Consider the following 16,718-nt stretch of genomic DNA (forward strand, 5'->3'; position numbering starts at 1 on the left):
TTTTTTTGATTGTTTGATTGTGTCTCTTGAACAGGTCACTGTGACTCCAGCCCCCTCCTCAGATTACACCCTCACCCCCCTCTCTGGTGACCAGTACACATCATGCCTGTGTGGCAACGAGCGCAAGACCCTCAGCTGGACCATGACCCCCACAGCTGTTGGTGAGCTTCACAGCATTATCCTCCAGATATCAGTAATTAAATAAGAAAAATCTCATCATCAACACATCAGACGGCCCCGAGATAAACAACTGACAGGACATGACTTCATTACTAGTAATAGTTTTCATAGTATGTAACCTTCTATTGTCCACGTGTCCTGTAAAAATACATCTGTGACCGACATCCACTGTCCTCCTCCTGAAGAAGAACTATTTCTTTCAGGGGTTGTGAATGTGTCGGTGCGTGCCGAGGCGGTGGCCTCTCATACTTTATGCGATAATGAGATTGTGAGTGTGCCGGACAGAGGTCGCATTGACGTGGTCACACGAGCTGTCTTAGTAAAGGTTTGTGTCTGAATAACAAGAAGAGAAAGAACATTCACTATTACCTTGTTTGGATGTGAAATTAAATAATTTTATGCCTCTTTCGTCTCAGGCTGAAGGAACAGAAATGACAAAGACCAACAACTGGCTGCTCTGCCCGAAAGGTCTGTATGGCTTCGACCTGTCTGTCCTGTAAAGCAGGTTGAACAGGACATATCTCTGTCATCAGGCTTAACTAAACCTAACACACATGATCACGCTAATTGATCACATGACGGTGGTTATCAATTCACTAAGTCAAACCAGAGTTTTTTCAACGTGTGTTCAAGAGGCGGGGTTTGCAGCATCTGACCAATTACAACCGTGGATAAATGTAACGTTAAACAAACACTAATAATTCAAGCACATGATCCAGGCTAAAGATAGCACAGCTGCAACTCTGTGTGATGGTGTAAATTAATAGAACCATAACATCACAGGTAGCACAGGTAAATCTGACTATAGTTGGACTCCATAGTTAATGATTTAACAGATCATGGTGCTATAGTAAACATCAACATTATAATGCTGCAATTTAACAGCTCTTAATGCGAGGATGGATTGTTTGATTGTTTATTTTTGAGGAACTCTTTAGATCCCCGTGGGGAAATTTGTTGTTTTTACTTTGAACCGTCCTATGTGCGCACACACACACACACACACACACACACACACACACACACACACACACACACACACACACACACACACACACACACACAGGAAGCAGCCACACACAGGTGGCACCAGGGGACCAGCTCCAGTTCTAGGTCTTTTTCCACTGCCAGAAGTGTGAACTCCTAACATTCATTTCTTTGACTTCACTTTAAAAGCTTTTTGATCACATCATGGACCACAATCAAAGAGACAAACCCACTTGTCACACTGTTTTGTTTTTCTCTGTTTTCAGGAGCTGCATTGACAGAAGAAGCAGAGCTTCAACTCCCTGAGAACGTGATCAATGGATCTGCCCGAGCTTCAGTATCAGTGCTGGGTAAACTGATAGACTGATCTGACATCAGAGTTCTCTTTTCTGCTTAGTGTTTTTGTAGCACTTTGCCTTGTGTTTGATGGAGGAAGACGTGGAGTAGAAATTCTTGAGTTTTTGTGGGGGACATTCTGTAGGCGACAGCTTTCATAGTTTCTGACCCACTCCGAGCTTCCTTAAAACAAGGGAAGTCTCTTAAAGAAGGCTTTTTTTTGGTCAGTTTAGTCACGTGATGTTCTCATGCAGGCGAAATCCTCGGCCGGGCCCTGAAGAACTTTGACGGACTTTTGAGGATGCCATATGGATGTGGGGAGCAGAATATAGCCCTTCTGGCCCCCAACATCTACATCCTCCAGTTCCTGGACAACACACAGCAGCTCACCTCAGCCATCAAGGAAAGGGCTTACAGCTTCCTGACCAGTGGCAAGTCTTTGTTTGCTTTATTATTGGAGTGAAAAAGAATCTTGTACATTATATAGATATTTAGACTTCGGAATATGGGACAAAAGTCGCTTTCTGATTCCAGGAACTTAACCTAAGAGGTTTTTTTCAGTGTGCAGGTTTGTTTCTACTCTTAAATGAACTTTTTCTACACCGTGTATACAAATGCAAAGGAAACAAAGATGAGAAGTAGCCCTGAGAGTTTAGGCGAGAAGAACTAAAAGCACACAAACATAAGAAAAATTAAAGCAGCATAAACGATTACATTAGAGTATAAAACTGAGAATGTAAAGAAATCCTCTGTGTGCCTTCCACAATGCACCTCGTTTCATGAAAAGCATGTTTCCTGGTCACGCAGGCTACCAGAGACAGCTGAACTACAAGGACGGTGACGGTGCTTACAGCACATTCGGAGCAGGACCCGGGAACACTTGGTGAGGACGGTCCTGAAACTCAATCACAACATGATGTGTATGTGGGATGTTTTCACCTTTTGACTTGTTAAAGAAGGAAACACACATGTGGAAGTAATAACATTAACAGTACTGGGAATGCTCACTTATTGTGGCTCAGTGTAGTTTTTTTTTCTTTTTTTTTTTTTTCTTCCAACACACTGACACAGAGGAGAGATACAGAGAGAGAATGAAAGAGAGCAGCACATCACAGAAACAGTCTCAGAACGTTTTGATCTCACCTAATACAAACCGCTTCTATTTGCAGCTCTTTAAAGAAAAAATAAATCAAATCTGGTTAGAAATGACAAATCTTGTTTTGTGTTTCCTCAGGCTGACTGCTTTTGTGCTGAGATCCTTTGTCAAAGCGCAGTCTTTCGTCTATATTGACCCAACAAAGATTGAACAGTCAAAGACTTGGCTGATTGGCAAACAACAACAAAATGGCTGTTTTCAGCTGTCAGGAAAACTCTTCCACAACAGAATGAAGGTAGGAGCGAAGCGCCTGATGGGGCTGAGTACTGTGTGTACACCTCCAGTAGAAACAGCAACAGTCACCGCAGTAGTGATGTTTAATGTATAAAAGCTGTGTATTAAACAAGGACTATGTAGGAGAGCGGGGTACTTGCAGCAGATGAATGAAGACTTTTCTCTTTATGTGGTAAAAACTTAAAATGTCCTCTCACCTTCCCTTTAATTTCTCAAAATCAAATGAATTTTGAAGTTCGCCATTTATTTACTAACCAAATCCGTATGTAATAAATTCACAGTAGCTGATTTGAGATGGAGCTGGCTCAGTTCTCCTTTGTGTACAGTCATCTTGTGTGATCTAATGATCTGAAAACCAGCAGTTTATGCTTTTAATGACGGTGGGAGCAAAAGACCAGAATCCACTGAGAGCTTTTAAAGCTTGATGGGATCAGCAGGATCAGCAGGAGCTGCGGTGACGACCCCACCGGTCCGTTTGAGCTCCAGATCAAGATGAAGATTCCTGTCGATCGCTGTCATGCTTCTTCTCTACAGGGTGGTGTTTCAGATGAGGTGACTCTCAGTGCGTACATCACCGCTGCGTTTTTGGAGATGAACGTGTCAGCGTCTGTGAGTAGACTCCGTCGTGATTCACTCACTGTGTTTGCAGAACAACACAGAAACACAACAGACAGACAAACTGTTGACAGTAACGTACACTCCCAGCGTGGCATTGAGAGTGAAGTAAAGTTTTTTTTTTTTTTATGTATTTATTTGTCCCCAGAAAAATCACTGTAAAATAGAATAAACCTGCTATGTTTGATTTCAGTAAAATAATTTGAGATCACTTGTGAGATTATTTGTTGTAACATTTTAATTTTGTAGAATCCTGTGCTGAGGAGGAGCCTGTCGTGCCTGAAGGAGTCCATTGGAAACTTCGGCAACACCTACACTACGGCTCTGCTGGCGTACGTCTTCACCCTGGCAGGAGACATGGAGACCCGGGCTCAACTCCTGCAGCACCTCGACACCGTCGCAATCAGACAAGGTGAGTCATCCTGCTGAAGGAAATCATCTCAGGCATCATTACTGTGAATGTAACCTGTGTTGTGTCTGTTTTCAGGGAGTTTCCTCTACTGGTCTCAGACAGCAAAAGAACCATCAGCCTCTCTGTCTGCGGAGATCAGCTCTTATGTGATGATGGCCAAACTCAGTGCCTCGCCTACAGCTGAAGACCTGAGCTACACCACCGGCATCGTCAGGTGGCTGACGGGGCAGCAGAACTCATACGGAGGCTTCTCCTCCACACAGGTACCGACCGGCCTTAAAGCTGCATGCTGCTGGTCTATATTTATTGGTAGAGAGATGCAGCTTTTCTGTTTGCAGTCTGGTTGTGTGGACTGCATTAAATGAGATCTGACACCCTGATGCTGCCCACTGCACGCTAAAAATAGGTGTGGCTTGATGTCATGACATGTGGACTCAAACTATTATTCAAATAAGCTTCCAAGCAACCAGGCTCGGTCAGCAGTCTCTGAATTATTCAAACAACTTTTAATCCACTGGTGGTAAAGTTTCTTGACAAATGAGACCAACAATAAAATACTTGCAGGCTGGCAGAGTTCTGAGTGTTGGTTTCCATGGAAAAGATCCTCCAAAAAAAAAACCTTTTTATCCTCAACTTCTCACTGTCATTTACATAGGCCTTTCAAAAACTCATCATTAACCACACCTGATGGTATGTCAAAAGATCGTCCCATTGGATATCAACTGATGCCCATGCTTTGGGGTGTCTTTCATTGTATAACCACATTTCATTTAATATATCATTTTTATGGGGTTTCCATACCGTGTGGGACGCGTGACCTGCTCTTGAACCTGCTGCCACACTAGCTCTCCACTGTGCTGATGTCTCCCAGATAATTGATGTCAATGCATGTAACTTATTTTTAGACACTTTAATTGACCAACATTTTACTCAATATGAAAAATAAGATCACAACAGGCATTTTGAATCTAATGTTATGTTTAAGACTTAGAGACATAACAGAGACATAAGAGCTGAGAATAATCTACCAGTTTCTTTAGTACTCAGAGGCCTAAGATGAAAGAATAAGTAGTTTATCTTTGATCTTTGGTTAGGTTAGGTTAGGTTAGGTAGTTACTTTATTAATCCCCAAGGGGACATTTTTTAATTTTTGATCATATTTTGCATCTTTAAAGTTTGATCACGCCTTTAAACAGATCACTGACAGAGGATTATACACTACAATATCATCGGTTTTCCCAATCTGGAACACACTCATACAACCAAAGGACAGAAAACGCAGCAGTAAGATGTCATTCTAGTGATCTTCCTACTGGGTGTTGCAGGACACGGTGGTGGCCCTGCAGGCTCTGTCCCTCTACTCCACTCTGGTGTTCAGTCCAACGGGCTCCAGCACCGTGAAGGTCCAGTCTCCCAGTGGACAGCTGACGTTTGAGGTGAATCAGGACAACAAGCTGCTCTACCAAGAGACGATGCTGCCGGCCGTGACAGGAAAGTACAGTCTGGAGGTGACGGGCACCACGTGTGCTTCAGTGCAGGTCAGTGAACATCAGTGTCGGGAGTAACGCTGTAATTCCACTATATTTGGTAGTTACTACTAATGTAACTAATATCTCTTTCAATTTAGATATCACTATGCGTTTACTAAAATATAAGTGGGCCGTTACCTTTGTCATGTATAAATATTAATGGGAAGGTGCAGACTATGGTGGATAAATGTTGATTATTCCGCCTAATGTCGTGCCTGCCCTGCTCTGGAGGACGAAGGAGAGTTTTGGTACCTGGTGACACACGGAGAGCGGTCAAGGTGAAGCCGCCGCACCGCGCCGAGGTTCAGCTTCTGAGTGGTGGACCAGGACCGGGTGTCACCGGGCAGGGACCCCGCACCTCAATGCTCACCGACGTGAAGCCCGTAAACTCTCAGAGCAGTACAGTCGGTTAGGTGGAGGAGGTCGGGACCAAGACCCCGATTAGAGGGGTGTTTTTGCAAGTGTTGGGGCTGCAACCTCGGCAATGTCTGCAGATGGAAACAGGGGTGATGAGAGGTTCATCAATTACTAATTCAGTTACTTTTGAAAGGAATAACTTGGCTCAGGGTTGTGATAAAGAAGGAGTCTACACACAGAAACAAAGTTTAATGCCAAATTAGTTTATTTTAAAATACTCTAAAATTAATGTGGAGTGTGAAAGTGTTAGGCATCAGTTGTGTAAAGCATGTTGGATGAGTATAAGTGTATACAACCAAACCTAAACTAGAGCTGTGGTTACCATTGTGGAGGTGTAAGTGGAGAGCTGGCCATGCTCTTGTAGCTGTAGCCACGCCCACTCCTCTAGTGCAGCTGATTCTCCCGACGACCGAACCCGACTGCACTTGTCAGTTGCTGCATAAAATATAATCCACTCTTTTCTGCTGTTAACTTTCAGACGTCCCAATTGTGCTGTACAAATCTACTGTATGTGCATCATCAAATACATCATCATCACAACTGGTAGAGAATCTGAAAGAAGCTCTCTGTGGTCCTGTAAGACAACGCTGATTGGAACAGAGATCTGTCTCAGTAGAAATGCGGCTAATGTGGAAATTAAATCCCAATCAGCACATTCATAAAGCAATGTTTACAAAATCCAGCCTGCGGGGGGGGGGGAAATAATGTTTTGTTTTTTAATGAATACTAAACCTTTACTGGTTTCCTGTTTTCCAGATTTCTTTCCACTACAACATCCCAACTCCTGCTGATGTCACCACTCTCAGCGTGGAGGTGGATCCAGTGGTCAACTGCTCCTTCACCTCTGAGAGACCCAGACTCACCCTGAATCTGAGGTCCCTGTAAGTGATCAACAAGCCGTCCTCTGTCACAGAAACAATACGAAATAATACGAAGGACTGACAGTGTGTCTGCGCTATCAGGTACAGTGGAGAGGAGAACAGCACGAACATGGTGATCCTGGACATCAAAGTCCTCTCTGGGTTTGTCCCAGACTCAGAGTCTTTGAAGACGGTAACTCACAACACTGATATTAACCACAGTAGGGAAGTTTGTGTCAGTTATTGGTGTCGTCATGGTGACAGTGATGATAATCCACCTGAATATCGTCTCCTCGCAGCTCAAAGGTGCCCCGCAGGTGGATCGTGTTGAACAAAAGGAAGATCACGTCCTGGTGTACTTACGGGAGGTGAGAGGGATTCACAGTGGAGAAACGCTACATGATGCTTTTTGATTGTGTTACTGACTCTGTTGTCTGTTTTGCTGTTGTGTTCAGTTACCGCAGGGCCTCGTCATCCCCCACCGCTTAGTGCTCGTACAGGAGCTCCCGGTGCAGAACCTGAAGCCAGCCGTGGTCAAGATCTACGACTACTACCAGCCAAGTAACACCCTCAATCACACAGCACACACGTTGTTCCTCGGTACAACAAACAGAACAGTTACAAAAGTTCAATTTGTATTTAATCTTTCAATGAGACAACTTCAAAACCTTCATCCTACACATACTACACCTACTTTGACTCAAATTTAATGAATTAAGCTACATTAAATGAAGTTTAAGGGAAAATACAGAGTTAGAGACAGCTTTATGATATTTTTATAAACACATTGTATTGCACTTATTAACAGGTACACATGTTTATTAATGCAAATACAATCAACTATAACCTCTCCTGTGTACAGCCATAAGTTGAGGCTGATGTGTAAACAGGTCGTGAATGACAACAGTGTAGGAATGTGTCTAATTAGAAGCTGAAACCGTTTACAGATTACTGTACTTTCATAAACAATGGAAATGTTCTTAAAATATTACAGTCACATTTATAGTTGGTTATAAACCATTTATTAAATGCTCACAGCCTTCTTATGAAGATACATGTATATCTGCATGTTTATTAAGATGAATAAACATGACCAGGTAAATCTCTTTATCATTGGGTGGCACGGTGGTGCAGTGGTTAGCACTGTCACCTCACAGCAAAAAAGGTTCTGGGTTCGAATCCGGTCCTGGGCCTTTCTGTGCAGAGTTTGCATGTTCTCCCTGTGCTTGCGTGGGTTCTCTCCGGGTTCTCCGGCTTCCTCCCATCATCCAAAAACATGCACCTCAGGTCAGGTTACCTGGTGCCGCGCTAGTGGCAGCCTGCTGCAGTAGCTCCCCCCTGAGAGCCCCCCCTGCTGTAGTGAAGAAATTTCCCCTTAGGGATTAATAAAGTGTATAAAATCAAATCAAAAAAATCAAAATGAGTCATGAACATATACACTCGTGGACAAAATTGTTGGTACCCTTCCGTTAAAGAAAAAAAAAAACACAATGGTCACTGAAATAACTTGAAACTGACAAAAGTAATAATAAATAAACATTTACTGAAAATTAAACTAATGAAAATCTGACATTGCTTTTGAATTGTGGTTCAACAGAATCATTTTAAAAAACAAACTAATGAAAATGGCCTGGACAAAAATGATGGTACCCCTAAAAAAGATTGAAAATAATTTGACCATAGGGACATGTTAAACTAAGGTGTGTCCTCTAATTATCATCACAGGTGTCTTCAAACTTGTAATCAGTCAGTCTGCCTATTTAAAGGGTGAAACGTAATCACTGTGCTGTTTGGTATCATGGTGTGTACCACACTGAACATGGACCACAGAAAGCTAAGGAGAGAGTTGTCTCAGGAGATTAGAAAGAAAATGGTAGACAAGCATGTTAAAGGTAAAGGCTATAAGACCATCTCCAAGCAGCTTGATGTCTACAGTTGAATTTTCTGAACATTGTATGTAATCTCTATATTTATTGGTAGAGACATGCAGTTTTTCTGTTTGTAGTCTGGTTGTGTGGACTGCATTAAATGAGATCTGACATCCTGCTGCTGCCCACTGCACGCTAAAAATAGGTGTGGCTTGATGTCATCATATATGGGCTCAAACTATTATTCAAATAAGCTTCCAAGCAACCAGGCTCAGTTGATTTCAGTCAATGAACAATAGGAATGTGCTGCTCGGTTATGCAAACGTGTCCTTTTGGTGCTCCTCACTTTGGGGATCAGTTAAAGCTGATTTTATGGTTGTAAAGAAATGTAAAAACTTCTTCGCTCCTGCTGTTATTTATCATGATTTTTTTATATTATAGATTGTTTAAAAATTATATTTAAATTTTATAGAGAGAGCCCTGCAATGAAAGCAGATGTCACAAATGTGATGCCAGATGGGGCCCCACTTTGATTTGACAGGCTCACCAAATGAATACTGTTTTCTTTATTTGCTTGTAGTTGGCAGAAGTTAGTATTTCTTTCAAAGAGGTGAACAACTGAGCAACCTCCCTGGATGTGGGCGCAAGAGGAAAATTGATGACAAATTGAAGAGACGGATAATACGAATGGTAACCAAAGAGCCCAGAACAACTTCCAAAGAGATTAGAGGTGAACTCCAACAAGGTACATCAGTTTCAGATCGCACCATCCGTCGCTGTTTGAGCCAAAGTGGACTTCACGGAAGACGACCGAGGAGGACACCACTGTTGAAAGCAAATTAATAAAAAAACGAGACTGGAATTTGCCAAAATGCATATTGACAAGCCACAAAGCTTCTGGGAGAATGTCCTTTGGACAGATGAGACAAAACTGGAGCTTTTTGGCAAGTCACATCAGCTCTATGTTCACAGACGCAAAAATGAAGCACAAAGAAAAGAACACTGTACCTACTGTGAAACATGGAGGAGGCTCGGTTATGTTCTGGGGCTGCTTTGCTGCATCTTGCACAGGGTGTCTTGAATCTGTGCGGGGTACAATGAAATCTCAAGACTATCAAGGCATTCTGGAGCGAAATGTGCTGCCCAGTGTCAGAAAGCTTGGTCTCAGTCGCAGGTCATCGGTCCTCCAACAGGATAATGACCCAAAACACACAGCTAAAAACACCCAAGAATGGCTAAGGGCAAAACATTGGACTATTCTGAAATGGCCTTCTATGAGCACTGATCTAAATCCTATTGAACATCTGTGGAAGGAGCTGAAACATGCAGTCTGGAGAAGGCATCCTTCAAACCTGAGACAGCTGGAGCAGTTTGCTCATGAGGAGTGGGCCAAAATACCTGCCGACAGGTGCAGAAGTCTCATTGAGAGTTACAGAAATCGCTTGATTGCAGTGATTGCCTCAAAAGGTTGTGCAACAAAATATGAAGTGAAGGGTACCATCGTTTTTGTCCAGGCCATTTCCATTTTTTTTTTTTTTTTTTTAAATGATTCTGTTGAACCACAATTCAAAAGCAATGTCTGATTTTCATTAATTCAATTTCAGTCATTTTTTAATTTATTATTACTTTTGTCAGTTTCAAGTTATTTCAGTGACCATTGTGGGTTTTTCTTTCTTTAACAGAAGGGTACCAACAATTTTGTCCACGTGTGTCGTCACTCTGCTTCACAATCGATGCACTCTTGAATATCAAATCATCTTCAGCTTCTTCAATGGGAGCAAATGCTAACAATTACTAATATAAACACACCAAACTGCCAAATATTTAGTACCAAAGATTTCACGTGTGTGAGTCAGGTAAAACAGCCAACCATTTGTGATGACCTATAATAACTACGAATATAATTGCTGTGTTAGAACGAGGTTTCACTGTTGTTCGTTGTGTCTCTCTTTGAACTCTTTGAACCTGTTTTTCCTTTGTGGCAGGCGACCATGCTGAGACAGAATACATCTACACGTGTGCTGCAGGTAACAGTCTGGACTCAAACACAGCAACATTGTCCCTTTAAACAACGTGAGATGTAGAACAGATGATGTATAGTGTATAGCGTGTGCTAGTCTGCTCCAAGAAACTAGTCATGAACGGTATAACCTTTTTTACGATTCATATTTTATTGAGTTTTCGGAAAATGAAAACAATAAGAACAAACATCAAATCTGGGGCAAAAAGAAAAACGACAGCTCTGTCTACAAATGAATGAGAAGCACTGTCATCTGCAGAGAGACTATTAATGCAGTTGGATAAAACGTGTATGACAATACAGAAAGTAATCAACACACAAACACACTAAATACAACAAATTAACCAGAAATAAACAATAAGTCAAATTGAATACATGAACGGTAAAACTTTTAAAGAACATGTTATTGATAATTGTGTTCAGGATAATATGCTGTATAAATAAAACCAATTACCAGTGAGATTAAAAGAACCAATAATGAGTTATTTATAATATTTATTTCCATTTCAAAACTTAAACAAATTAAACAATAGTTTAAGATTTGAAGTGATGGGAATAAACTGTATTTCTTTACTTTTATTTGCAGCTTGAAGAGTGAAGAGTGGTCAACACTGAAGAGCCTCAATGCTTCTGCCATAAATTCACTTTTCTCTGAAACGTTCACATGTACGTGTGCATAGCCTCACCTTTATGCCCTGACAGCTAACGTTCACGCAGAATGAATATCATGTTCTGTTCTTATTGCCTCTTATTTCTGCATTACAATAATTTACAAAACCAGCATCCATTATTTGCCATGACTGTTTATTCATCAAATACAATTTGCTTTCATTTATTATTATCAATTTCATTCACATTCCAAACCAAAGTTGTGCAAATGACCCAGGTGAGACTGAACCAAAACCACAATTATCATTGTAGCATTCAGATATGTCCATCTCTCTACAATTACATTACACAACTCGGAATAATCTGGTTGAATAATGAACAAACGTGTCTGTGTGTGAGTGAACTTGATGATGATGATTATAAACAACGCAGCAACACTGACAGATGAATGTGCGTGTTGCTGCACCTGCAGCAGATCACTACATAAAGAAATCTCAGTGTTCAGAGGACTTTAAAACTTTGGCCACATTCAAAGAGTATTGTAACTTTATGACATAATAATTTGGGAGAATATGATAGGTCCTCTTTAAACACAAAACCTTATAATAATAATAATAATAATAATAATAATAATAATAATAATACACTTTTTTTCAGGATACTCAAAGATGCTTTACAGGAGAAAATGATCAAAAATTTGATTTTTACATAATAAAAGTAAAAATCACACAACATTAGTCACACAGTAAAAGCTATATCATGTAATAAAGTGGGACTCGCCTCAGGACTTGTTATCTAAGGTGTGAGGTCTGAGGGGTTCGGTCCAGAGGGTCCGGTCCGGTCTCCCAGTGGCCCCCTGAAGAGCTGCTCTCCGAGGAGGAGGCGCCTGAAAATTGAAGGACACTTCCTGGACAAGTCCCTGAACACCAGAGCTATTATTGTTTCTCGTCTGTACACACACACACACACACACACTTATTGCTGCTGCAGTGGGCTTGTTGCATTAACAAAAATTCACCTCTTCCTTCAGGCAGTTTCACACATCTCAATCGTGGCCAACTCATCAAACTATTTTCAAAATATCATAAAGTAGAAGTATTTTCGAAGCCAGTCTTTAAAGTCATCTGAAAAGACAATAATAATACAGGACCTGCGATTTAAAGCTGATTTCCTGCTTACAAATTCAACAAAGATGGCCGAAATCAAACAACCTGCCACCTCCGGAAAAGACGGACAAGAAAAAGTTCAGCAGTGATCAGACGTGCAGTGATGAGTCCACCCACCTCTGTGCAGTGCTTTTCCATACAATTTCAAAAAATAGCCACAGATGCGTCTCTTCTGTCACAGTGAGGCTACAGTCGGTCACGTTACAGTGTTTCATGTAATCTGCGGTGTTTACTGTGAACAGATGCAATATGATGATTAGGGGCAACTTAGGAAACTACTCTGTGTAGAGCACTTTACTTGAGAGTGCACAAGAAGAATATTGATTAAAAAGCGATGAATGGTTTCACGGAGACAGTGCACCACCACCCCCCCGACTCAGTGACATATATTCATGGACTAATCATTGAGTCATGATTCACTAATATATTCCACCGTCTGCTCTCTGCCAACTCCTCATCTAGTTTATCATTTCTGATTGAGACTGAGATTGAAACTCAGGAATTTATGAATGATTTATTGTTCTTCCCTCCTTCCTCATATTTTTTGCACCCTATTATAAAGTGGTACTTTACATCAGTGGAAGCAGGGGAGTGCGCTGATAGCTAGCTGAGAGGGAGAATTCAGATTCATAAAATAGCACTGAAAAATATCCCAAAGCAAGTAAAAACCAACTACAGCAAAGTTGGTTGAAAATTAAGCTTGCTTGAACTTCTTGTTTCGTATCTACAATCTTAATCTCGAAGGAAAATAGCAACTCAGCTATCAGATAAATGCAGTGGAGTGCAAAAAATATAAAGTTGGTCAAGTACAACTACCTTTAAATTACGCTAAAGTCAACACACATTTTTTTTTATAGTACTTACATTAAATTACATTACATGTAACTGAGTTATTACATTGATTTAGATTTAAATGTATTTTAGATTTAGATTTTGATGTAGCCTAGTTAAGGGAGAGGGTTAAAGCCAACATTATAGCCACAGTACCAAAACTCTTCTATACTGTAAGGAGTGATGTAATCATATCTATGTTCTGTGTGTGGGGGGGGGGGGGGGGAAGTCCTGAAAATTCCCAGATTTCCTTCATCACAACGTCCAGACTCCTATGATGCTAACCCTGCAGCCAACAGGCCCTGGAGACAAAAAGCCTTCCTGAATGGTGGTTGGATTGTACCAGTTCCACATAAAAGCCTTCAAACAGGGTCAAGACGGACCCAAAATCTCCACCTGGGTAAATGTGACGTTAACTTGAAGGTGAACAGTGAAAGCTTCCCAGACAAAGTCTCCCGACAGGAGAGTCCTGTTCATGCAGCATCAAACAAGACAAAAGTCTTGTTTGATCCCCACCTACGCGTTGCAATTACAGTCTAAGATCTGATAAAACAAACAGTTTTTTGGCTCGGTGTTCTTTCGTAGTGACTACGTCTGTGCAGTTTGTTGTGTTCCCCAAAAAAGGGAACAAGCACAGCTTTTTTTCCAGTAAAACAGATCATCCAGACAAAAGCTAAAAAAAAAAAAAAAAAAAAAAAAAAAAAAAAAAAGGGGAAGTGTTGAAACTTTTAACAGCAGGTTTTATCACAAGTTTTTATATTTGGAGGTTCAACAATGTGACTGAAGCAGGTTTATTCCCTCTGGTCTGGGCTCTCTTCTCTATTCTTTCCATTACGGCTCATTCAATAATGTCTCTTTTCCTTGTTGTCCCTCCTGCATGTCTTGCAGTCTCCCACTGACCCTTGGCCCTTGTGAGGTTAGGAGCTGTTTGCATGACAAAATCGAACAGCCCACACGAAGTAAAGGGCACTGTTGCAGAACTGCGCTGACAGCAAACGCATGGGCCTCGAATTCTGGATGACACTGATGTAAAAGATGTGAGAAATGTGTACAGTAAAAAGTGCTCTGTTTAACCCAAAGACGCTGCCTCTGATATGACAAGAGGAATTCTGCGTTGTAGCTGCAAATCCAACTTTTAAAACACATCGTGTTGAACACTGGGACAATTAATGTTGTGAAGCAGTAGTTTGAAATGTTGAAACAAGACTTAATTGATCTGTAGAACACAGTTGGCTCTCTGAACGTCGAGGTGTTCATCAGTGGCCCTCTGCCACTGGGCAGAGGAGGACCCGAGAGATTCACTGAACACATGTTCATTCAGTGCATTTTATTGACAATTTCAACCTTTTCTGGGCTCACAAACACTTTTTTAAAGCAAATAAAAAAAGCAAGTTGGGAGGAAAACTTTTCACCTTTAACTTTAGTTTTCTTCCTTTGTCACCCATCTGTTCCTCCTGCCAAGGACAAGAGACAAGAGGAATCAAACGGGAGGAAGACGTCACATGTGAGATGTGAGAAATTAAATTCTCTGGTCTGATGAAACAAAGATTGAACTCTTTGGCCCGAATGCCAAGCGTCATGTTTGGAGGAAACCAGGCACCGCTCATCACCTGGCCAATACCATCTCTACGGTGAAGCATGGTGGTGGCAGCATCATGCTGTGGGGATGTTTTTCAGCGGCAGGAACTGGGAGACGAGTCAGGATGGAGGGAAAGATGAATGCAGCAATGTACAGAGACATCCTTGATGAAAACCTTCTCCAGAGCGCTCTGGACCTCAGACTGGGGCGAAGGTTCATCTTCCAACAGGACAACGACCCGAAGCACACAGCCAAGATAACAAAGGAATGGCTTCGGGACAACTCTGTGAATGTCTTTGAGAGGCCCAGGCAGAGCCCAGACTTGAACCCGATTGAACATCTCTGGAGAGATCTGAAAATGTCAGTGCACCGACGCTCCCCATCCAACCTGATGGAGCTTGAGAGGTCCTGCAAAGAAGAACGGGAGAAACTGCCCAAGAATAGGTGCCAAGCTTATAGCATCATACTCAAAAAGACTTGAGGCTGTAATTTCTGCCAAAGGTGCTTCAACAAAGTATTGAGCAAAGGCTGTGAATACTTATGTACGTGTTATATTTTCGTTCATTATTTTTAATAGATTTGAAAAAAATTTAAACAAACTATTTTCACTTTGTCACAATTCTACACGCAATATCCCAATATTGCGTGTAGAATTTTGAGGAAAAAAATGAATTTAATCCATTTTGGAATAAAGCTGTAACATAACAAAATGTGTAAAAAGTGAAGCGCTGTGAATACTTTCCGGATGCACTATAAGCACATTTCAACAAGGTCATTCAGAGAAAATAAAATGATAAAAAACCAGTTGAGGCAGCTGGCCACTCACCACTGAGCCTGACTCTGTCTGAGGTTTCTTCCTGTTAAAGAAGGGTTTGTCCTCCCAGCCGTCGCTCATGTAGGGATTGCTGGCTTCCTTTGTATAATGTTGAAAAGTTCTGTTGTCAGGACTTTACTATGTTGAGGACCTTGAAATAATTTGTGTTGTGAAATAAAATGTAATAAAAAAAGAAAAAACAAGAGTAAAAGTTACAGTGCCGTAAACAATGAGTTATTATTTGATTTAATAAAAGGCAGCAGACAGAAGTCTTCTGTGTTGGTTTATAACACTTGAGAGTTGCAGCAGACCAGCAGGTCTGTGGGAACTTGTTCCAGATATGTGGAACCTAAAAGCTGAACGCTGCTTCTCCATGTTTAGTTTTTAAACCTAGACAAAGAAAACAGACGCGTCCCAGACCACCTAAGGAGTCTGGATGGTTAATACCAGCCGCATATCAGAAATGTGTTCTAGCCCGAAACCATCTAAGACTTCATAAAGTAGTGCAGTATTTTGAAATCAATTCTTGTTGACAGCCACGAAACCAGTCTAAAGATCTGAGAACTGGAATGATAAGATCCACTTTCTTAATCATTGTGAGGACTGAATCAGCCTCAGCTGTCTGATCGATTTTTTTTTTAGAAAGATCATTAAACACATCATTACAGCAATTGACACATGGACAAGTTTCCCAAATCTGTCTGAGAGTTCCATTAAATCCCCAATATGTTCTTTAAGGGATTAGTAGGCCCACTTTGTAATTGTTTTATTGTGCCTTTTTAAAATTCAGGTCCATGACAACACATAGACTTCCAGCTTCGTTGAACCAAATCATTAATTTGTTCAATGCACTTGCTCAGCGCTTATATGGGATTATAGTCCAACCATAGTTATCTGAACTAGACATGCTGGACCAAAAGACACAAAACAATCCCTGTCCTTTAAGTAGGACTCAAATAGCTTGTGTAAATGATTGACTTGAGATACCGGGAAATCATACAGAGGAGGTTTGTATGATGAGTGGGAGTGTGCTGGTGTGGGTGAAGGGTTCCTGTATCAGCAGCTATTTAACAGATGCTGACTCTGAGGATCATCGCAGTCCGTC

At 41.3% G+C, this 16,718-nt stretch overlaps 1 protein-coding gene across 1 annotated transcript in view; it reads left to right on the forward strand.

Moving 5' to 3' along the window:
* LOC138197493 (alpha-2-macroglobulin-like) overlaps positions 1 to 14,119 on the forward strand; it is a 31,835-nt gene extending 17,716 nt beyond the window's left edge. Inside the window, exons 21-37 of the mRNA XM_069148369.1 lie at positions 35 to 161; positions 384 to 505; positions 597 to 648; positions 1,434 to 1,517; positions 1,758 to 1,934; positions 2,311 to 2,386; positions 2,738 to 2,894; positions 3,428 to 3,502; positions 3,758 to 3,920; positions 3,996 to 4,183; positions 5,246 to 5,458; positions 6,623 to 6,747; positions 6,829 to 6,919; positions 7,026 to 7,094; positions 7,182 to 7,287; positions 10,580 to 10,621; positions 14,109 to 14,119. Coding sequence (XP_069004470.1) covers positions 35 to 161; positions 384 to 505; positions 597 to 648; positions 1,434 to 1,517; positions 1,758 to 1,934; positions 2,311 to 2,386; positions 2,738 to 2,894; positions 3,428 to 3,502; positions 3,758 to 3,920; positions 3,996 to 4,183; positions 5,246 to 5,458; positions 6,623 to 6,747; positions 6,829 to 6,919; positions 7,026 to 7,094; positions 7,182 to 7,287; positions 10,580 to 10,621; positions 14,109 to 14,119 — 1,878 coding nt within the window. The remainder of the gene's footprint in view (positions 1 to 34; positions 162 to 383; positions 506 to 596; positions 649 to 1,433; positions 1,518 to 1,757; positions 1,935 to 2,310; positions 2,387 to 2,737; positions 2,895 to 3,427; positions 3,503 to 3,757; positions 3,921 to 3,995; positions 4,184 to 5,245; positions 5,459 to 6,622; positions 6,748 to 6,828; positions 6,920 to 7,025; positions 7,095 to 7,181; positions 7,288 to 10,579; positions 10,622 to 14,108) is intronic.
* Positions 14,120 to 16,718: the final 2,599 nt, after the last annotated feature.

The sequence above is a fragment of the Embiotoca jacksoni genome, unplaced genomic scaffold (assembly GCF_022577435.1).
Source record: "Embiotoca jacksoni isolate LCO1_2020_lvr unplaced genomic scaffold, fEmbJac1.0.p SCAF_14, whole genome shotgun sequence".
Lineage (NCBI taxonomy): Eukaryota > Metazoa > Chordata > Actinopteri > Embiotocidae > Embiotoca > Embiotoca jacksoni.